Below are 23,710 nucleotides of genomic sequence, written 5' to 3' on the forward strand. Positions count from 1 at the left end.
GTAATGAAACAAGCTATATGAATGGTTGAATGTGAAGCTGATGATGTGCCCTGTAAACTTTCACTCAATCCAAAATAAAAACATTTAATTAAAAAAAAAAGCTGTGTCAATGGACTTAAATCTTTACGGGAGCAGAAAGCCTCAATTTTTCTCCCGCAGAGCAGCTGGTAGTTTCGAACTGCTGACCTTGAGGTTCACAGCCTGATTTGTAAGCCCGATTCGTAACCACTACGCTACCAGAGCTCCTTAATAACAACTATAAATAATACTAAAATGCTAGCATCAGGTAATTAGGAAGGCTTTCAGTACGCCTTTGAGGGAGCACTCCATAGTAATTATGATTGCTGACACTACGTGCTTATCACATTTAGTTATCATATTTAGTTGTTACAACAATCACATGCATGAGGTTGGTTTGGTTTTAATCATTCTTTCACAGCAGAGGAAACAGAAGCTGAAAGAGGTTACGAATCCCAAGGACATGCAGCTTAACAAGTGACCAAAACAAGGTTGAAACTCATGTCTGTATGACTTGAGAATTCATATTTTAACTACTTTGCTACTCTGCTCTTTGCAAAAATGGCCTCCCATTGTGGAAAAGGGAGGATATTTGAGTTGGCTTACGTCATATGTTGGTGGTATAAGTGCTGTTGAATCGGTTCTGACTAATAGCTATTCTGTATAGGGTTTCTGAGGAGTGGCTGGTGGTTTGAACCATTAACTTTATGGTTGGAAATTCATTGCTTATCCTACAAAGCCACATGTAGTTGTTGTTCTTAAGTGCTGTTGAGTTGGTTCCAACTCACAGCAGCTCTGTATAGGGTTTCTAAGGAGCAGCTGGTAAGTTTGAACTGCCAACCTTGTGGGTCAAACCAACTTTGGGGTCCAGTGTTGTATCCCACAGTGCCACACCAGGACTCCACAACGCCACATGGCATTCTCCAAATCAGTATAGTACTTTAGCCAAAGTTCCAACTTTGATAATCTGTGTGTCATTTTGACATAAGACTCTATTTCCTCCTATCCTGATATGACAACCAAGACTAATTTAGGAGAAAGGGTTGAGATGAAAATAGTACACTTGAGCAAAAAAGTGTGCTCCAGGAGGAGAGGAATGTTGTGGTAATTATCTTAATATCCTCTTTCCACCTACTGGTCTCCTTTTGATACTTTCCACTATCTAGACCCTAGGATTCATAGTAAAACTACTTAGGGGAAGGAGGTAGAAATCCAGCTATGACTAGGTCAGATGATCAGATATAGGAAGCTTTTCGTTTCTTGTTAGAAATGACCTTTTGCTTGAGCCTGAGGTCAATACAAACTTTACCACATAAAGTTGCTCAATATTTTTAAGAAATGTAACCTCTTCAAGTGTAAAAACATTCAAACAAAGAATCCCCAGCGCCACTGGATTAGACTAACTCATTCTGGCCTTGTATTTTATTTTGGATTTTAGTCATCGACAGTACATTCAAGATCATTGCCAAGCCTAGGCCAGGAGTCTGGACCAAAAGTTTAAAATTTTAGAGTTTATAGTAAAATCACCCAAAGATTTAGTTATGCATGTCCATTCCCAGTCCTCAACTTGACCTACTGAAACAGAATCTCTTCAGATGGATCATGGTGGGGGAGCTGCACTTAACAAGATTTGCAGGTGATTCGTAAACAAGTAGACCCTGGAAACATTGTTCTAGACTTTTCCCCTACCCTGTCTCATTTCTCACTTGCAGGGGCAAGAATCAGGTTTTTGTGGAGCCTGGCGTTTATACAATTTGGAGGACTGACTTAAGAAAAACATTATGAAAATCCAGTGAAAAGCTTTGGCATGGTGACTTGGAAGGGTCATAGTTGGGAGTGTTGTAGCTTCATCAGTTTCATGGTAAATCCACCTTTGCTAACCTTAGAAATGTTAATTTCTCACTTGTGAAACTGCTTCTATTCAAGACTCAAGGAAAGCATTCAGGCTTTTTAAAAACCCCTTTATGGGAGTTGTAAAGAATTAGTATCAAAAATAGTACCATAAATATCATGGATTTAACTAAGATAGGTCTTAATTTTACTTTCCTACTAAGCAGTTTTTTTCATCTCTTCCATGATAATTTTCCAAGTTTTCATACTATATAATGTGATGGGCCAACTAAGATTAACATATTATCCCGAAATATGTACAGAAATCTTAAATTAATTGAAATAAAATATACATGTTATAAAGAGAAATGACTAATAAGAAATTAATCTTCACTGGTCCTGGGGGCTCAGGATCACAGCCTGAGGGACATCATTATCACTTTTTATAATATAGTCCATAGAACAGTGTTCTGCATTCTAATTTGGTGAGTAGCAACTAGGATCTTAAAAGCTCTTGAGCGGCCATCTAAGGTGAATTGTTGGAAAGAAGACTGATGAAAACTGAAGAAAAATGGTAAAAATAAGTCCAATGGACTAATAGCCCATGGGAATATCAGCCTCCACAACCCTGAGACCAAAAAAACTAGATGGGACCAGGCAAACACTATCAACTCCCTTGAAAGGGATCACATTAGAAGACCCTGGATAGAGTGGGAGAAAATGTGGAACAAAACTCAAAATCACATAAAGCAGGCTTACTGGTCAAATAGAAACTGGTGGGAACCTGAGACTGTGGCCCTTGGTCACTCTTCAGGTCTGGAACTGACCTCAACCCTGTGGCTCAATTTTCCGTCAAGCATAGGTCTATAGGGGGCACAAGGAGCTCTGGTAGTATAGTGGATTAGAAATTAGGTTGCTAACCACAAGGCCAGTAGTTCAAATCCACCAGTTTCTACAAGGGAGAAAGATGAGGCTTTCTGCTCCTGGAAAGATTTACCACCTCAGAAACCCTATACAGGGTTGCTATGAGTCAGAACCTATTCCATGGCACATAACCACTACCAGCACCCACCATAGGAGGGACAACAACAGTAGCACGTATACACACCAATTGAGATAAAAAGGGTAGCACTTACTCAACGCCAAAGTTTAGAAAGGTTGAGGAAGAAGGACTAGTGAAAACAAAAAAGACAGGAGTAAGTGGGATAAATGATATTACATTGATGGGATGGTAATCACTGTGATGTAGGATTTGTTGAATGTAAAACCAATTATCTGCTCTGTAAACCATCATCCAATTTACAATAAAAAGGTTAAAAAAAGAGAGAAATTAATGTTATTGTGAATTATTTATGGAATGCTTTGAAGCTGTTTATTGATGTGTTACTATACGATAAGAACTGGACTGGGAGCCACAAGGTCTGAGGTCTGAACCCACCAGCCATTCTGCAGGAGACAGATGAGGCTTTCTGCTCTTGTTGTTGTTGTGAAGTGCCATCAAGTCGGTTCCTACTCATAGCGACCCTGTAGAGGGTTTCTGAGGAGCGGCTGGTAAGCTTGAACTGCCAACCTTTCAGTTGAAATGGCTTTGTCATCTTGCTAAGAGTTAAAACCTTGGAAACTTTATATAGGGTTGCTATGAGTCAGAACTGATTCGATAGCACTTAACAACTATTAACAGAAACACCTTTGGCCAGGTTGACAAAATTTAGATTCTGACATAAACTGTCATGGTAACTCTCATTTCACTAATATTTTGTCTCATGGATAAGACATATGTGCTGAGTGGTTGTGTCTGAATTCCTACTGTACATATATCCCAACAGCAGTACTCTCTATAGGAAAGTATTGATAATGTACTTTCTTTATCTTCAAAAAACAACAGACTTTCCAGAATCATTCATACATGTGTTTTAAAGACATAGGGGGGAAAAAAAGTTTGCAGATCCAAAATATATAAAGCCAAGTTGTTGTTGTTGGTGTGCCGTGGAGTCGGTTCTGACTCATAGCGACCCGGTACAGGGTTTCCAAGGCTGTAAATCTTTATGGGAGCAGAAAGCCTCATTTTTCTCCCATGGAACCGCTGGTAGTTTCAAACTGCTGACCTTGAGGTTAGCAGCCTGACTCATAACCACTACACTACCAGAGCTCCTTATAAAGCCAAGTTAGGTACACTTTAATTTTGTGCCTACCAATGGCAGCTTAAGGGGCTGAAAGATGGTCCATAATGCATAGTTTTTGTTGTTGTTTTAACAAGAACAATAATGTGATAGTAAATGTGACAGATTGTATCTACACATGAACGCAGAGCTGAAAATGCAGTCCTCCCTGGGGTCAAGGGCAGGGCAGAGTCATTTAGGTGGCATGTGTTCAATCGCTCATGGTACCCAAGGGGCCCTCCAAACTAGGAGTTTGCAGGTGGCAAAACCAAATAAATTGATTCTGGGAGAGGTGAGAATTCCTGCCCAAATCCTTTAGGCGACTAAGTCTGTCATTCAAGTGGTTGGGAGTGTTTTGCTTTTGCATCTCAGAGTCTGAGGCTCAGCAAGTGACTTACGTGTGTACAGTCTGCCAGCTCTGGTGGGTGTCACCAACACCTCTGTTTCATCCTGACAGCAATCCTTCAGCACAAAGAATGCCACAAACCAGGCTCTGATGCTAATTGTACCCTTTTGAGTTCTTTGAGACCTTGACTAGCATGAATATTTGCATGTGTTCCAATTTATTTAATTGTGGATATATTTGCATTTTTTCCCTTCCAGATGGTGATGTGAAAAAGGGCAACCGTTGAAACTCAGTCACCCAAGTTAATATCGTGTCTCTTTCTCCCCAGGTCAGGCTGGCTGGAAATACATTAGGAACAATTTGGAGCTCTGTTTGTGCTAGGAAGGGAGATCTAGGCTAGGTGTGGGGGAGGGGATTGGTCTGGGAGTCCAATTTTCAGAGAAAACTCACCAGTTCCTGTCAATTGAAAGAAACGTTTCAGGCACATGGTGGGTCAGAATGTTATTTTTATAATACAAACCACCTGGCCTCCTCCTCCCTTACCTCTGCCGCAAATGCTATTCTACACACATACCTAGACCAAGGTTCCTGGTAACTATTACAAAACCATGTTGTCTTTTATTCCTTAAGGTTTTTTCTTTTTTTTTTTTCAAGTTAAGATGAAGACAAGATGAATTGATCAGGGCTCAAATTTTTGGTTTATTTTTGGAGTTGCTTTGATGTGAAAAGAACTTGCCTCTGATTGAAGGAGTAAGGACAGAAGACAGTTCGGGAGAGATGGAATCAGACTTTCTTGCTTATTCTGTGATTTGGCGAGACTGTGAGCATCTTCCTAAAGCTTATGATTTGGAGAGTGGGAGCTTCCTGTGGAGATGTCGGAAATCTTTATTTACTGTGGAACCTTTACCCAAGAGTTTCTCTCACTCCATTCTACTATTCTACTTGGAGGCCAAGCATCTCTATTCACTTAACTTGATAAGATATGAAGCAAATTAAGTCAGGGAAAGGGACTGGGAAGAAATAAAAGGTCTCATTAAAACAATGTACACTACCAGCTTCATGGGCCAAGTCATTAAAGTTTGATAATCAGCTGACATGACTTTGAAATAGGGGGTTCTAGCTAACCCTCCTATCTTTGTGTCTCATTAGTTGCCAAAACAGAATGCTTTCCTGTGGAGATTTCCACCAGATTTCCTTGCAGTGTTATGTTATATTGCATAGTGTGCAGTACATCTGAGTCAAGGCACACAACTCCAGAGACAAAGAAGAGGTCATGGATGATTTCAAATATAAGTATTTATCATTAAAACAGCAATAGTGCAGGGCAATAGTCTCAATTTTATGACAGGAACTAAATCTCTAAGGTATAGAGTGTTTAAGTCAGGCCTTATTTAATAATCAGCAAAAAAGAGAGCATAACAATTCCATTTAGGCAAGTCTATGAATTAATCAAATTAGTCATTGTCTCCTGGGTAAAGCTTAATTTTATAAACTTAGTTTATTGTGATTTAAGTATGCCTTAAATTCCCTGGACTTTTTAGTATAATCATTCAACGTATTAAAGTATAAAACATGTGTTTTTTATCAGATAGTACAGGTGAAGTGTGCTTACTGCCTAAATTCACTAAAACAAAACAAAATTAAACACCTTTGTTCTTCTTTGGGAGCCCTGGTGTGGTGCTGTAGAATAAGCACTGGACTGCTAATTGCATTGCAAGGTCGGCAGTTCAAACCGACCAACCGCTCCATGGAAACATTAGACAGGATGGCTAGGAGTTAGAACCGAGTCAAAGGTATCTAACAACAACAATTCCTCTTTGAGAAGGAGCCTGGTGGTAGTGTAGGATTAATACTAGGCTGCTAACCACAAAGTTGGCAGTTCAAACACACCAGCCTCTCCATGGGAGAAAGATGAGGCTTTCTACTACTGTGAAAATGTATAGCCTCTGAAACCCTATGGTCACTGTGGATTGTTGATATTTGTCTTTGGGAGTTCCTGAGTGGAAAAAATGGTTATGTGCTCAATGACTAGCTGAAAGGTTAGCAGTTTGAACCCATCCGAGGCAGCTTGGAAGAGAGTCTTAGTGATCTGCTTCCAAAAAGTTTACAGTCTTAAAAATGATAGGGAATAACAGTTCTACTCTAAACACAGCGTTGCCACAAATCGGAATCAATTCAAAGACAACTAATAATAGCAAGAGCAGCTTCCTTCTTTGAGGTTATATACTCCTTGGTGTGGTGCTGAGGGTTAATGCACTAGACTGCAAAGTCGCTTTCAACCCCAAGGTCAGCAGTTCAAACTTATCAGTCACTCCTCAAAAACCCTATACAGGGTCGCTATGGGCTAGACAGCACTTACCAGCAACAACAGTAACTCCTTGGTAAATCAGTTTTTCTAGGAAATGGCTTTGGTTTGGGAATTAAAACCATAGAAACAAAACAAAACAAAAAACCCTAAACCCTCTGCCACTGAGTCCTTTCTGACTCCTAGTGACCGCTACAGGACAGAGTAGAATGGTCCCGTAGCTTTTATAAGAATGGACATCTTTATGGGAGCAGTCTCATCATGTCCTGTGGAGCAGCCGGTAGATTTGAACTGCCAAACTTGCAGCTAGCAACCCTATGATTAACCCATTGCGCCACCAGAACTTTACAAAAAGCTCATCTGCCGAGTGTCCATCTCATACTTTTGTACTCTGTAGCCCTGCTACAAAACACCAAACGCTGGACAGAAATGAAAACTATCAACCAATGGCTGGCATATGGAAGTATCAAATGCTTTAATTTCATGTGGGACCCGGCATTATACAGTTTAAGTACTCAACCTCAGTGTTTCTTTCACACCTGCATTTCTTTTCTGCAAAGATATCTTGACAACAACAAAAAACACTTATGTGAAAAAGAGAGGAGACCCCAGTGAATATGTGCCCCATACTTCAAATAAATCTAGCCATCACATCAATGTTTCAGCAGGGAAACATGTTTTTTATTCAATCGTAATTCATACATATAAATAATCACATGATCTAGTACTTTACTCAAGAGAACTTTTACATTTTACTCTAAATAGGAATGAAATTCATTACTCCAAATCACTCCAGCAGACTTTATATGGAAGACTACGTCACTGGCTTGAACACAAACCTTGAATTACAAACCTTTTAATCAAAATATAAAATAAGATAAAATACTCAATAAAGTTCCCATTTTGGATTTGAAAACAAAAACAGCTGCTGAAACAATGAGTGGCTTTCCTCTGAGTTCATCAGGAGGGGAGCCAGACGTTGATCCGATGGCCCTGTGCTGCTCTTATTGTAAAAAAAATGGAAATCACTGCACAGTTTCATGGTTATGATATGTAGCTGCGTAAGGATTAAACACCTAGACAAAAGTGGCATACAGAAAACACGTCCAAAATGCCTGATTTTCTATTTAGTGTCTGTAAGACGGTTTCTTTTATAAAAGATTCATTAAGTACCAATGTACCAGTGTTTAAATTTAACTTTCCAAAAGAAAAACAATTGAATATAGATTATTTGATTATCTAGATATTTAAAAAATTGAATCATATTTGTACTTCTCTTTTTTCTATACTGTAGTCGTTTATGAAGACAGTTGAAAGGAAGGGTTATGGTTTTCCTCTGTGTGTTTTTTTTGGGCCTGTTGTGTCAAGACTAACTGAAAATTCTTTAATTAGTCTTCATGGGTACAACCTCCCATTTACATGAGTGGGAGGCTTCTTTGCATAAAAACCTGTGGTCGGTGTCCATTAGGGTCTTTTGACTGCTTTCCTTTGATTAATCAGAAAATGAAAGCTCAATCCGAATACCATTTTCCTAAAGAGCAAATAAGCATAATCTCTTACAGCTTTCATGAAACTGCCTGAAACCAGAGGGATTAATCCTACAACCCAGTCTCATACTCCACTTCCACTATTTTCAATTACTTGGCACCCTTGGAAGTGACGTCCATGGCTCAGTAAGAAGGCTACTGCTGGCATAATGGTTTCTCCAGGTCTCAGCACATGGTCTTGGTATTAATAATCCATCGTGCAATGATTTGCAATGCACAGGGGTGACATTTGATTATGTGAAAAGCATTGCAGGAATGAGCATGTAGGCTCTTACAGGCCAATGGCTAGCAAAAACATGATGAAATGTTCTTTGGTGAAATAGCATTTAAGATAGTTTCTGAACTGACAAAGCAAAGTGTAAGGACGTTGCCTTAGGAGAACCTGTCTTTCTTTTTCTAATTTTATTTTATTTTATTTTTTTTGTCATTTTCCCCTGGTTTTATTTTCTTAAATTGTATATTGAAGGGCCAAATAGGTTAAGGGGCCAGATTTGGCAGCCAATAACCAAACACATTTTAAAAACGTATTTGACTCAGGAAATTCTGGCTCTTTTTAAGCAAGGATGTTAACAACCATCCAGAGGATTTAACAATATGATGATTTAAACATAAGGACAAAGAGACCCTGAAATGATCAGAGAAATCACCTAGAGACCTTCCTGTTGAAGAATTCAGGGTTTTGTTCTTCATTTTGTTTTATACTTTTTAAAGACCACAAAGAGGATGTTGAATGTACTACCTAAGGGAAGTCTCATCATTTTGGTTAGAAATTTATGAGGCAATTGGGAGATTCATAATTCTCAAGGTAGCAAAAATAAAACAAGAACAAGGAGGGGAAAAAGAATACCAGAATTCCTTAGTCTCACATTCTCTAGATCCATTCATTGATCTTTTAAATGCATTATATTCTTGATAGATTATAATTTGTTCATTTTTGTACATATGCCTAGAGTCCTGGTGTGGTACTGTGGAATAAAGCACTAGACAGCAAGGTTGGTTTGAGCCACAAGGTTGGCGATTCAAACTCACCAGCTGCTCTTTGGAAACCCTATACAGGGTTCCTATGAGTCAGAACCAACTCAATGGCACTTAACAACAGCAACACAACATGCCTGATTGTGAATATGGCCATATCTTGGTTATTCATGATCTTGGAGGTAAATGGTGGCAAAATTACTTTGCATAAATTAAACCTAGAGAGAATTCAAAGGTCATTTTAGTCATTGCTTTCAAATTAATTTCATTCTAATTTCAGAGTCTTAAACACAATATGAGCATAGTATCAGTGCTTTTAATGCTACTGACTTTTCCATTGTAGATCCCCATATTGCAGAGTCATGTGCAATATCTGGATTGATTATTGATTATACACAAGTAATCATGAATTTGGTCTTGAGATAGTCATTCAGCTGTTCCTTCAATAAAATGTATTAGGTTCTTACTATATGCAAATGGCAGTTCTGGAGTCATGAGATCAAACACATACAGACCCTGACCCTAAAGGCTTATAGTTTATTACAGACGGAGCATGCACATATGTAACTTTAGCAAAAGGAAACTTAGACAACTGCTTTGGGAAATTAGAAGAGGTAGAGATTTCTAGCAAGTAGATTCAGGGAAAATTCAAAGAGAATGTGACATTTGAGTAGTCCTGGAAGATGGCCGGGGTTTAGAAATACAGAAAAGGTGGTAACAGTACTTCCTAAGTAGGTGTCAGTGTGAGTACAGAAGTGGCTAGAAGAGGTCAGGGTGTGGATGAGGAAATCTTAAACTGACACATAGGTTATCAGAAGAGAGACTCAGGGAGTTAGGCTTCAAGGAAAGGATGGGACCAATTGTATACATTCTCTATTACCAGAGAAAATAATTTAAACTTTAATAATATATTTTTTTAAGTTTTTATTTTGAAAAAAAATTTAGACTTACAGAAGAGTCCCAGAAAAACCTTTTATATTTTAAAAGAAAATGAAAAAATATAAAATATATAATGATTTATGTAGTACTCTTATATTACCCTTCTATGATTGCATCCCCTCTCATTCTGTGAGTGATATATGTCTTGTTTTTTTCTTAACTAGAAATGCTGAAAAGTTTTCTTATTTATCTTTTCAAATAAATAGTTTTTGGTGGTGTTATTGACCAGATTTACCATTTCCCTCCTCCTCACCAGCTTCTTCAAAGCTGTTCTAAATATATATTCAATTTAAGTTTAAAAAACAAACAATGTCAAAAGTGAGGTTGCTATCAAAAAAAAAAAAAAAAAAAGCCCACTGATCCATCTTTTAAACTTCTGCTGTCCCTAAGTCCCTCAATTATAGAAATTTGGAAGAACTGTGAGATTCTTTTGTCCTGAAGCTGTGTTGAAACTGGTGGACCTTTCAATCTGAAATTGTGTTTTTCACTACCTCAGAGAAAATCACTTCTATTGTCTATTTCCTATTCTCTGCTTCTTTCTTTCCTACAACTCTAAGTTACCAACATTGCCCTCACATCTCCTGCACTGTCTTTTTCCTGTCTTTACCTTTTTCTCAAAATTCTAGATTCATTTTCCTTTCCAGATTACTAATTTGACTATTATCTATATCCATTTGACTACTTTCCCTTTTTAAATTTTTTTGTTATCATATTTTAAATTTCTTGTTACCTGATTGATCCCTTTTTTTGGGAGCTGTTTTAGGAATGAAAACCCTCTCAGTTTTTTTCTGAGGACATTCTTTGTTTCTCTACTGATTGAAATATTTCAGGGTTTTTTTGTTTCCTTGCCTTAACTTTTTCTCTGATGCTCTTGGTTTACCTCAAATGTTTGGTGATCTTTAGTCTGTTGACATTCATGAACAAAGAAGTGGATTAGTCTAAGTGGTTGGCAAGACTTCCTCTGAGACAGAGTAGCTCTATTTCTTTAAGATGTCTCCCCTGAATGGGAAAACTACTAGGAGTTTTGTATGAATAGGCAGGGGGTGTTGACTAGAAGGCTTTGAGCATTTAGAATGATCAAGAATGAACCTGCACAGGTGGGTTGTGGAACCCCTTCCTCAATTCTTAGAGTGAAGAGGAGAGCTCCTTTTCTTGCCCCTTTCTGATCCTCATCCTTGTCTTTTGTGTCTGGGGTTCCATCAAGATTCATTCTGTGGCTACTAGGCCCACACTCAAAATGATCCCCATCAGGCAATTCATTTTTATTAGTCAGAGGTCAAAATCCACTGCTGACCACTGCTGAGGGTAGGAGGAGACTGGCTAGGTGGGCTAGACCATTATGAAAGCAGTTATTTAACAATCCTTAAGATTGTCCCAGGGCCCCCTCCTGCTCTTGGTATTTATTCATCTGGAGTTTCTCTAGCTGTTCTTTGCCTTCACAGTACATTTCTCCTGTGCATGTTTAGATTGTGTTATTTTTGCACCTAATAATTTGCTTCAACTTCCTTTTATCTCTTGGAATTGCCGCAAAAGTTCAGCTCTTTCAATGGTACCCTTTTCCTGTTTTATAATAATACTGTGAATTTACTTATTTTTAAAAGTATCTCTGACATATTAAGACATTTTAGACTACAGAGGAGATTGAGTCTACTGTCTTCAGTCAATATTGAGACTTTTTTTTTTTTGGTAGTCTACGTTCCAACTCCACAACACACCACCACCACCACAATCTAAGTGCAGTTCATTTTGTTGATTCTGGTCCATTGTTGCAAGCTTGAAACCTATAGCTCAGTCTTAGTTATCTTTCCAGTTTGAATTATGGCTTAGATGTCTGGAAGCTACTGATGACAATTTGACTAGAATATGCTTTTTTCCTAACTCTCCATGGTCTAAAAGCTCTTTAAAGGCAAGGAATGATCCTTATTTCTCTTAGAATTTTTCCACAGTCCCAAACAATACTGAACAAAGGAGTGTTGTTATTAAGCGCCATCTAGTCAGTTTTGACTCATAGTGACCCTGTATAGGGTTTCCAAGGAGTGGCTGGGAGGTTTGAACTCCTAACCAATGTTTATCCTATTGCACCACACTACTAAGAGTAGAAATCCTTAAAACCATCTAAATCCTTATTGAAGGATACTGTCTCCAAGTCTCTACTTATCTTCTAAACTTTTGTAATCTGACTTGTATCCCTTTTTCCCCAATAAAGTTAGTCTTCTGAAGGTTACCAAGGCCTCTGCATTCATCACAGGCTATGGGCACATCACATTGGGCATCTGTTGTATGACTGATACCGGCTCACTGCATCCTCACTCTTGAGAAGTCATAGTCCTTGGCTTCCAGAATCTCTTCTGGTTCTTTAACTCTTCCTGATCAATCCTTAGGTATTTTTAGAGAAATCCTTTTCCTTTTATTTTCACAAAAAGACTGTTCCTCAAAGCACTCCTTGATCTTCTCATTCCACATCTTTTCCCTGAACAGTGGTGCCAGCAGCCATGACTCCAGGGATGTGGAAATGTACACAAGCGTAGAACTATATAGTCCAGGTCTCTCTCCTGAACTTCAGGACCCACATTCAGTGGCCTGTTGTACATCCCTGCCTGGAGGGTTCCCAGTCAATTCATGTCATCTCTATCACAATCTCTCACACGCCTGCTCCTTCTTCTCCTGTGTTCTTTGTCCAGTGGTCAACAGAACTGAGGCATCTTCCTAACTCCTATATCGAGTGAAATCTTTTTACCTTCACCTCCTGAATATACTGTGTTTGCAGCTTAACTCCATGGGCACTTATTTCTCACCTTTCTCTTGTCCCTTGGCCATCAGCATCATTTAGCTCTATAGTATCTTTGTACTAGTGTCAGAGTCATCTTTCCAAAACACATTTGATTATAGCATTCTCCTGTTCAAACTTCTTCATAGGTTCTGATTTTATATAGAATAAAGCCTTTTATATTTTATAAGGCATGAATATCCCTTATGTTATAATGTAAACACCTGGCCATCATCTGCCATGGTTTTCCTGTTATATACACACATTTATGTTCCCACAATTCCATGAGGGCTTGTGGTTTTCTCTTGCTCTGTACCATTGAACATATCATCCCTTAAGCCTAGAATGTCTTCTCTCCCTTTTCTGACTGGCAAATATACCCTTACGTGCAATTCTAAACTTACCTTTGCTCCCCCCATGAATCCTTTTTTGACATCCATCAGACAGAAATGGGTTTGTGCATCTACATACTTAATATAATAAGGGTTTGAGGTAATATAATTTTATATCCTGTCATGTAATAGGATAAAATGAATGAGTGAGGCAATAAACTCAAAGGGAGGGTAAAATTATAAACGTAAAATAATACCAGGTACAAGGTTAATCCTAAAAATTACATGACATTGTTGTTATTGTTAAGTGCCATTGAATTGGTTCTGACCCACCGTGACCCTGTATTGGGTTTCCCAGGAGCAGCTGGTGAGCTTCAACTGCCAACCTTTCGGTTTAAACCAACTTCAAGTTCTGTGCATCTTACACAACAGAGAGATAAATTGAAAATTTGGCTCCGGTCTTCTTAGTTGTTAAAGTGAGGAGGAAAACTTGATTGTGTTTGAGTTTCACAGTATCCATAATCTATAAATTAAGCATCTCTGCCAGTTGCTGAAAATTGAGGGATCCTTATTCTAAAGGGGTACTTAGAGTATTGGTAAACGCAGAAGTTCCTTCCTTTGTGGTTTCATTGACCCTCTAATATAACTCAGTGTAATTACTGTAATTTTTTTTGTACATTGATTTCCTCAGGGTAAGTAAGGATCATACTTGGTCTAATGCTTGGCATTTCCTAGTCACTCGTTGACTATTGCACACACTAAGTAACCAGATGTTGATGATTAATGTGGGCAAATGTTTTTGTATGAGTAGCTGCATAACTAGAAACATATCATCATTTACACCCTATCACATGCATAAACATAATAAAGATTAAACCATAAAAAGTCTTTATGATAACTATAACACCAACACTTGGAATATGTACCAGATGCCACAGTAAACACAATCTGTGTATATCTCATATGACTCCCAACTAACCCCACGGGTATTACTCCCCACTTCAAAGTTGAGGACATCTAAAAGTTAAATAAATGGCCCAAGTGGACACAGTGAAGAGGTAGAACTGGGGCTTAGTTAAGGTGCCTGTGATTCTGAACATTTTGCTCTTGGCTTATGTTGGTTGTGTTGTAGATTGATTACAAAGTTCATGAAAGTAGAGACATTCAGTATGAGCACTAGCGTGTACCCTGATGGACAGAATTTACCACTGTCCTCTGTTCTGTAAATTTCATTCCAGAATATTTTGTGGGAAGGAGGAGCTACAGGGCAAATAAAATGATGTGCTATAAAATTAATTCTCCATAAAAAAAAAATCAAGTGACATCCTAATATCAAATATTTGTATTTTAAAAAGTTAAAACATGTCTGATTTCTCAACATATACAATGGAATATGGCACCCTTTTTTTCATAACAGTCAAGATTATAAGGTTATAATTTTATAAAAAGTTTTACTCTGTTTTAACCCAATTCATTTTCACTGACAAATTGACTGGTGGTATAGTAGGTTAAGTGTTGGGCTGCTAACCACAAGTTTGGTGGTTTGAGCCCACCAATCACTGTCCAGGAGAATGCTAAAACTGTTCCCGTAAAGTCTGACAGTCTCAGAAACCCACTGGAACATCTCACCTCTGTCTTACAGGATCACTATTAGCTACAATCGATTCCATGGCAGTGGTTTGAGGGGTTTTTTTTTGTTTGTTTTAGCTTTTTTTCTTACCTGAAAGTTGCCAAAGCAGCTTCCCCCTGGGAGGGTCACATAACTCACAAAGGGAGGTCCAGGAGATGGCAGCGACTCATAGACCACCACACCTTCACTTGGAAAGGCAGCCCGCTGCTGCTGCTTGCTCTCCCAAAATTCCTGTAACATCGACACAACATTCACTGAAAAAGACAAGAAAAACCATCAGTTACTAAGGATGGACACACCTTGGCATAAACAGAATTTGATTTGCAGGCTGAATTCTGTAACATGTCAGTTCCAGTTTAAGCAGAGTGGAAAATGTATATGACAGGGGTACCTACAGTGTGACAGAAGCATATTTTAGCACACATGTATATATTTCTTCATGAGCAAGACTCAAGTTTTTGTGGTACCCCAATTCTAATAACATTGTAGTATATTAAATTTGTGTTCAAAATTAGTTTTTAATATCAAATGTTTCAACTTGCTCTCTTCCTTCTTTGAAAATTTGCCTTAGTAAACTTTGTCCAGAGCTGTGATTATTCATGGCTCCCTCTCCGATTACTGAGATTTAAGCCTGCAGAGTGAAAGCCAAATTGGGACATAAGCAATGTGATTTAATTGGGACTCACATATATTATAAGATTTAAGAGAAGGCAGGCAGAAAGAAAAAAACACTTTCAATCTCCCTTAATCCCAACGTAAAGGAGAATGGAGTAAGCAGGAAGCTAGACAAAAGGCATGAGTGAAACTAATAACATGGAGATCTTGTTAAGGACAAGGTCTGTTAGATGACTTCAGAAAACATAGTAATGGCTATAGCCATATGTTTTAGATTAAATGACCTGTGATAGCCCGCTGAAGTTCCAGATGAAATTAGCTTGGTTTGTTTATCCTGTACTGCAAATTGAATTGTGGAAATTAACAAGGATAATAGAATTGTAGAATCAAAAGGGACCTTATAGGTCATGTAGGCAAAGCGCTGTCTAATGCAGGAATTTCTTACACAGAACTCGTGACAGCTGCCCATTTGGCCTGGGCCTGAACACATGGATAGATCTGGTACTTGGCACATCTTAAGGGCTCCCATTTCAAATGCTAATGGGCCTAGTTCTGGATAGATCCTTTTGGGGCCTGAGCTGAAATCCATTTTCCTGAAAGGTTGATACAGAAGATCTCTTCTCTGGTGCTTCTGAGATGCTTACCCCTCATCCATAGGAGTTATTGTTGTTAAGTGTCATCGAGTTGATTTCAACTCATAACAACCCTGTACAAGGTTTATAAAGAACAGCTGGTGGGTTTGAACTGTTGACCTTGTGGTTCACAGTCCAGTGCTTATCCGACAGTGCCACACCAGAAATCCACCACATATTTGAAGGCAGTGTAGTATGACATCTGGTTTGGGGTTTTTTGTTTGTTTGTTTGTTTGGCGGGGGGTTTTGCCTGCCTGGCACGTTGCACCCGATCTCATGAAGGATTAAAAAAAAGTTGCCCTCAGGTAGATTCTGGTTTATGGTGACACCACATGTGTCAGAGTGGAACTGTGCACCAAGGAATTTCAATGACTGATTTTTTGGAAGTAGATTTCCAGGTTTTTCTTCCAAGGTACCTCTGGTTGAACTCAAAGCTCCAACCTATGGTTAATAGCTGAGCACATTGATCATTTCCATCCCTCAGAACTCCCCCATCGGAATAGCATAATCTTCCTTCAACCATACAGTCTTTGAGGACTGGGGTAGAGGATTTTGACCAAAGCCAATCCACTTAGAGACTATGAATCCAGGACTTTTATTGGAAATGCTTTCCTGTTTTCACTATGGATTCTGAGGGCATAGGTGGTAAGTGTGGAATTGCCACCTTCACAGGGAAATCTGGCTAAGAAAGTCAACACAGAGAACGCTAGTGCCAAGAAAGGGAAAAGCAAAACAACTAAATTCTCATGGCACAGTTTGAGCCCCAAACTCCAGCTGTGCTCAAATCCAGAATTCTTGATTGAACTTGGAGTTATGTGACCCAACACAAGTGCTTTTTCCTTAAGCCATGTTGATATCATACAGATATCTCATGTTCCTCATGTCCCAGACTAAATAGTCTTTGTTCTTTCAAACACTCTTTATAGAATATGGCATCTATGGCCTTTGCCATCCCCTGGAGAAATTCACAGATATATTTCAAAATGCTGGGCTTTAATATTTTTCATGGAGTCAGAAGTGTCAGAGAGTTTGACCTAGAGGTAAAAAACTTTTAAGTTTCACCTCATCCCTAGGACACCAATCAACTTCAGAGTGTGGGGCTTAGGCAAATTGTCAAGACTCCTAAGGAATTGGCTGCCTATATATATTAAAACAAAGAAAAAACTGCAGTGTTTTAATATTTAAGTGTTTCGGGAAAGAAACTGTGTAAATGTAAGACTATCAGAGAGGACAACAGAATTAATCAGTGAAATACAGATTGATATAGTCAGGTTGAGAAGTGATCATTACAGAGCTTTTTCATTTATTAAAAAATATTGGAAACAACATTTTATACCCATGGATGGACTTCCTCCCACTTTCCAGAAAACAAAAATTTCCAGTTGTGGTTGACCTCCAGAATTCAGCAGAAGTATGACTGCCAAAAGAACCAATAGATCCATTTTGGAAGTAGTCCAGCCAGAGTGCTCCTTGGAGGCCAAGGTGGCCAACCTTCCTCTCCTACTTTGGACATATTGTTAGGAGGCACCATTTGCTGGAGAAGGATATCATGTGTGGTAAAGTGGAGGGTCAAAAAAAAAAAGAGGAAGACCCCCAACGAGATGGATTGGCCAAATGGCAGCACCGATGGACTCAAGTGTGGCAACAGTAGTGAGGTTGGCCCAGAATCAGGCAGTGTGTTGTTCTGCTCTGCATAAGGTCGTTATGAGTTGGTACTGACTCAATGGCACCTAACAACAACAATCCCAAAGATTGAAGCCTAAAAACCAAAGCCTACAGCATAGTGGTTACGAATTGGGCTGCGAGTCACAAGGTCAGCAGTTTGAAACTACCATCTGTTCTGCGGGAGAAAGATGAGGCTTTCTGTTCCTGTAAAGATTTACAGCCTCAGAAACACTGTACAAGGTCGCTATGAGTCGGAACTGACTCCATGGCACATAACAACAACAATTTCTCTGTTAGGTAACAAGGGTCATTGTTTGCTGTTTTCAATTTGTTGTTCAACGATGTTCACCTGAGAACTGGAGTAGGAAAGTGGGTTTATGATTATGTAGGAAGAATGAAACCCTGACTTTTGATGCATAAAGCTATTTGGATTAAAGAGTTCATAGGAATGTTGTTGTTTGTGTTGTTAAGTGCTGTTGAGTTGGTTCCTACTCATAGCAACCCTATATAGGGTTTACAAGGATAGGCTGGTGAGTTTGAACTGCCAACTTTGCAATTCAAACAGAGCTTTCAATCCAGTGCTTTATGCTACAGCACCACAACTAAGTAAATTTCTGCATGAATCAATGCAGTTTTCAAATTTTTCATTCTGCAACATTGGATGATTTCTGTGGCCCTATATCTGTCATCACTACTATAGAACACAATATATGCACATACACACACACAATCCATCTTTCTATCTCTATCTCCTCTTGTCAACTGGAAAACCAGATGAATGGAGTGCAGTGGGAAGAAGGCCAGCTTGCTGTTGGAATTCCAAAGATCGGTATAGCAAAGGATGCTTTTTATATGAATACACACTCTTTTATTTGCTTGAAGCAGCATCAACAATGCTCATGGAAAATTTTTTTTTTTTTTTTTAAATGTAGGCAGTGGGCCAAGTACTACTGAAGAAAACCAAGGATGGACCTCACTACACATTTTAGTCTCTAGTTGTACTTTCAGTGCTCAGCGGATGACCCTGCTTTCCATGTTACTGCACAAACTTGGGCTACCAAGTGTGTAATAACCATCAAGAACCCATCTGTACCAGAGCCTAACTCCACCTTGTCTCCTCCAGTCTCAAATGAATTTGTGCTGTTTCTCCTGGGTATTTTTCTATTAGTCATTCCCTTGATCTTCTATCTTTCAACGTTTCTTCTTTCTTCAATCCTTTCCAACAGTCTGAGCATGTTTAGGATAACCGATCAATCAGTCAATTAATTAAATGGAACACTCAATCTTGGCACTATTTCTGGCTATCAGCTATTATAATTTTCTCATTATAGTCAGGATGCTGGGAAGAATTGACTGTTTACTTCTTTATCTTCCATTCATGTCAGATTACCCAGAAAACAAAGTAAATTTTCACTAATCCTAATCTATAGTGAACAATTTCACATTTTTTCACCACATCAAAGATTCTGTTTCTAGATATGGCTGGTATCTGTCTCTCTCCCAACCCCACAGCACCTTTCTACAGAATCAATGTCTTTTTGTCAAATTTACAATCCTTGATAGGGACGCAGTACTGAGTAGGCAAGTTATGCATGGGTTTACTTGTGTTTATTTACTAATCTGTAGTGAGTAGTTTCACATGTTTTTCACCACGTCTTTTATGGGACCCATGTGAAATTGTTCTCTAAAGATTAGTAAGTAAAAACAAGTAAGCTTGTGCTTACCTTGCTTATTGAGTAATCTGCCTCTGTTCCCAATAATTCTTTAACCCACCATGACTTGTGCTACTTCTACATTAATTTACTGAGACTGTTCTGGCAAATATCACCAACTCCTAATTTTTAGTCCCTATTTAAATGAATTCTTAGCTGAATCAATTTCTTCAAGAAGTTTTCAACTTTGTAAATTTTTCTGACAGTATTTGGTGTGGTGGATTGATGTGCTGGACTGCAAGATCACTTTGAACTTCAAGGTCGGTAGTTCAAGCTCACCAGCTGCTCCTCAGAAACCCTATACAGGGTCACTATGAGTCGGTACTGACTTGATGGCACTTAACAACAAACAACAATACCTCTCTAATTATTTATCCTCACTCTCTTGTGGATTTCTCTTCCTCTGATGACTTCTCAGTAGGTTGTTCTTGACGTCTTTCATTTCTTTTTCCACTGCGCTCCTTGAATGATGGACCCTATGTATAGGACTCCAACAACCAGAATATACGTCAACTGAATGTCACCAAGCATCTCCAGTCTGTCACCTGACTTACACATTTTGCATTTGCCAGCCCTATACAGTGTTACTATGAAACAGAACCAATTCAATGCCACTTAACAAATGCAACAACAACAAATGTATATATATATATATATTCAGAGTTGTATATATATGTACATATACTATATATATACATATATATTGTTGTTGTATGCCATCGAGTTGATTCTGACCCATAGTGACCCTGTATAGGGTTTCCAAGGAGCAGCTGGTAAACTTGAACCACCGACCTTGCAGTTCAAACGACTTTGCATTCTGACACATTAGACCACAGCGCCACACCAGGACTCCACATATATACATATATATATAGAGAGAGAGCATATATATATATAGAGAGAGAGATGTACAGTCTTATATCTATCTATTTCTCTATATAACCACTACGCTACCAGCTCCGCGGGAGAAAGATGAGGCTTTCTGCTCCCGTAAAAATTAACAGCCTCGGAAACCCTGTACAGGGTCGCTATGAGTCGGAAGTGACTCCACAGCACATAACAACAACAACAACAAATGTCTATATATAAGACTGATTCACAGCCTGGAGTAGGAACCTGAGGATCATCTAAGGCCAGGTCTGCCTGTCTGATTCTGCCCTGAGTTCAGCCACCTCAGGGTCTTCAGTACATTATTTTTGGTTATGCATTCCACCCCCCAAAGTTTCTTAATAAAGTTCCCTTTGAAAGTGTCTATTCTGTCTCAATGGACACCAAAGGCACAGGGCTTTACCCACAGCCAGGGCAAGATAAATTGGTCACGCAGAATGAATCTAGACCCCAGACACAAGGTTGGTAGTGAATCCTTAGCTGGAGACCTAGAAAGTGCAGATGGGTAGCCTAGGACATTTGGCTGAAGTTAGGACAAGCTGAGTGAGCAACTCTTCTGGTCTAGGATTTAGCACTAACTGGTCATTTTTTGGCCTTGTCTTTGTCAAGATAAATAATGTTTAACTGGTAAAATATATCTATATATATCTATATATCTATCTACAAGGAGCTCTGGTAGCGTAGTGGTTACGAATCAGGCTGTGAACCACAAGGTCAGCAGTTCGAAACTACCAGCGGTTCCGCGGGAGAAAAAGGCGTTCTGCTCCCGTAAAGATTTACAGCCTCGGAAACCCTGTGCAGGGTCGCTATGAGTCGGAACCGACTCCACGGCACTTAACAACAACAACAACATATATATATCTATATATCTTTATGGAAATAGAATGTCAAATGAGTGAGGCTGGTGCATAATAAGTAGGAGAGAGCACTGTTGGGAGGAACAATAGCTAAAATTCAGTTCCTTTCTGTGACTCCAATCTGCTTATAATATCTGAGAGTTAAGAAAGCAATTTACCTCTGAATTGACTTTGCAGATCAAATTTAATCCATTCCACTGCCTCAAATTGCTTTCTCAGACCGAGTGAAAGACCACGTTAGCAGTTAGAGTATTTTTTGTTAATAACATTTAATTTGCTATGTTGTATATAGGCATTAGTGTAGCTGTGTGCTTCATTGCATTTTGGAATTTGAACATGGCAAAGTTTTCAGAGTAGTTACTAGAGCCCCAAGCACACTTTTTATAAATGAGATTTTCATCATCCCCTTTCTCAAACATCCTTACAGCTCACATTATTCAGCACCAGAGCCTTTACAGATGCAGTGGACTGACGAAGATGCTAAGCAATTTAGCGTAGTGGTTATGAATCAGGCTGCGAACCTTAAGATCAGTGGTTCAAAACTACCAGCTGCTCCGCGGGAGAAAGATGAGGCTTTCTACTCCCGTAAAGATTGACACCCTCGGAAACCCACAGGGTCGCTATGGGTCGGAACCGACTCGATGGCACTTAACAACAACAACAACAAAGCTCCCTATCACCTAACCTTTTCCAATAGAAATCTTCTGTTTGTATCAGCCAGGATAGGCTCCTTACTTGTTCCCAAACACGTGAAACTTATTCTCCATCAGTGCCTTTGCTCAGATTTTGAATGTTGTTTCTGCCCCTATCCTACTCTCTATCCATCCCATTTACTCCCTCACTTCAGAGGAAATACCACCTCCTCCATCATGCTGTACGCACCCACTCCAACCCACATGGACCTACTTTTTTTGAGCTTTTATTCCATTAGTGACCCTGTGTCTTAGCACTTAATCTCCTATAAACCATGCTAATAAAATGGACGTGATGCTCCTGTCTAAATTTATCAAGTCAGATTTGTCTGGACTTCCTTTTGGCCAGAGGAATGAAATGACTTGTGGTAACAATTCATCTTCGAGACTAGTTTCCTGTAATTTCACTCTGTAGTATGGATGTGCCTTCTCTCTCCAGAAGCAGACAGTGAAAACCTAGAGCCAAGGGACTTGGCTTGTTCCTCTCTGTAGACTCCTTCGTATCCTTAGCAAGGTTATTTACTTAAAGGCAGTTGTTGAACTTATTTGACATCTAAGAAAACGCAACATAATCGGAACAGTTTGCAAATGATGAAAGTGTAGAAGAAATGTGAAGTCAACACGATTCATGGACAAGTCAGGACTTCCTTTGGAACAGAAGTCTTCATGTATGAACCGCCATGATGCCCCCACTCATGGGTGTGGTGGTGGCAGCTAGTCTCCAAATGCAGAAGGTGGGGTGAGTGCAGAAAGATGAAACATTTTCAAAGTAAACACCATGATTGTTGGTCGCTTCCTTGTTTGGATTTTCCCTTCAGAATAACTTGGACTTATGAAAACCCTGAATGGGGGCATCTTGGAAAGCTGATTCTAATCAATTTATGTTGACTGCCTTGCACACACTGTTGAAAAGAATTTGAAAGTAGATCCTGGGATCTGTGGAACAGAACTTAGTCAAAGAGGAATGTGGGCCAGGTGTATTTTTTTTTTTGTCAACCCTGACCTTTGTAATATGGAGTAATAAAGACTTTCAAGACAGGTGTCTGCCTACAAAGATTTATGATTTGATCTAAGAGATAATATAACTATATAACTACTGGACAAATACACTCCTGGTGTGGCACTGTAGCATCAGCACTATGCTGTGAAACACATTGTCGCCAGTTCAAACCCACCAGCCGCTCCTTGGAAACTCTCTACAGGGTTGTTATGAGTTGGAAACAATTCAAAAGTACTTAATAACAACAACTGTAGAATAGATAATTTCAAAGTAGTATTTAAAGCTTAAAAATGTAAGGCAAAATACTGCATAACATGGAGGAAACTGGAGGACATTCTGCTGAATGAAATTAGTCACAGAGGGACAGATATTGTATGAGACCACTACTGTAAAAAGTCAAGAAAAGGTTTTCAAGCTATAATAAACATTCTATGATGGTAACGAGGAGGGAAAGGGGGAATTATTCATTGGCTAGACTGTAGACACATGCTAACTTGGGTGATGAGGAAAGCCGTTAAAAAGAAAAGAAAAAGGGGGAAAAGATTAAAAAACAAGGGAATTCCTTCTTTTTCTCATGTGCTTGAAGGGAAGCAATATATATATATATATGTAAGGCAAAATTTTAAAATCTATGCCAAGAAATTTGGAAGACAACTGTCTGGCCGACTGATTGGAAGAGATCAATGTTTATGCCCATTCCAAAGAGAGGTGACCCAAAGGAATGCGGAAATCATCGGACAATCTCTTTGATATCTCAAGCAAGCAAAGTTTTGCTAAAGGTAATACAGAAATGGCTACAAT

The 23,710-nt window shown here is 39.0% G+C and overlaps 1 protein-coding gene across 1 annotated transcript in view; it reads right to left on the bottom strand.

The window, feature by feature from the left end:
- LIX1 (Lix1 homolog (chicken)) overlaps window positions 1–23,710 on the bottom strand; it is a 66,673-nt gene that overhangs the window by 26,319 nt on the left and 16,644 nt on the right. The window contains exon 2 of the mRNA XM_006867890.1: window positions 14,939–15,102. Within this exon, the coding sequence (XP_006867952.1) occupies window positions 14,939–15,102 (164 nt within the window). The remainder of the gene's footprint in view (window positions 1–14,938; window positions 15,103–23,710) is intronic.

The sequence above is a fragment of the Chrysochloris asiatica genome, unplaced genomic scaffold (genome assembly GCF_000296735.1).
Source record: "Chrysochloris asiatica unplaced genomic scaffold, ChrAsi1.0 scaffold00111, whole genome shotgun sequence".
Classification (NCBI taxonomy): domain Eukaryota; kingdom Metazoa; phylum Chordata; class Mammalia; order Afrosoricida; family Chrysochloridae; genus Chrysochloris; species Chrysochloris asiatica.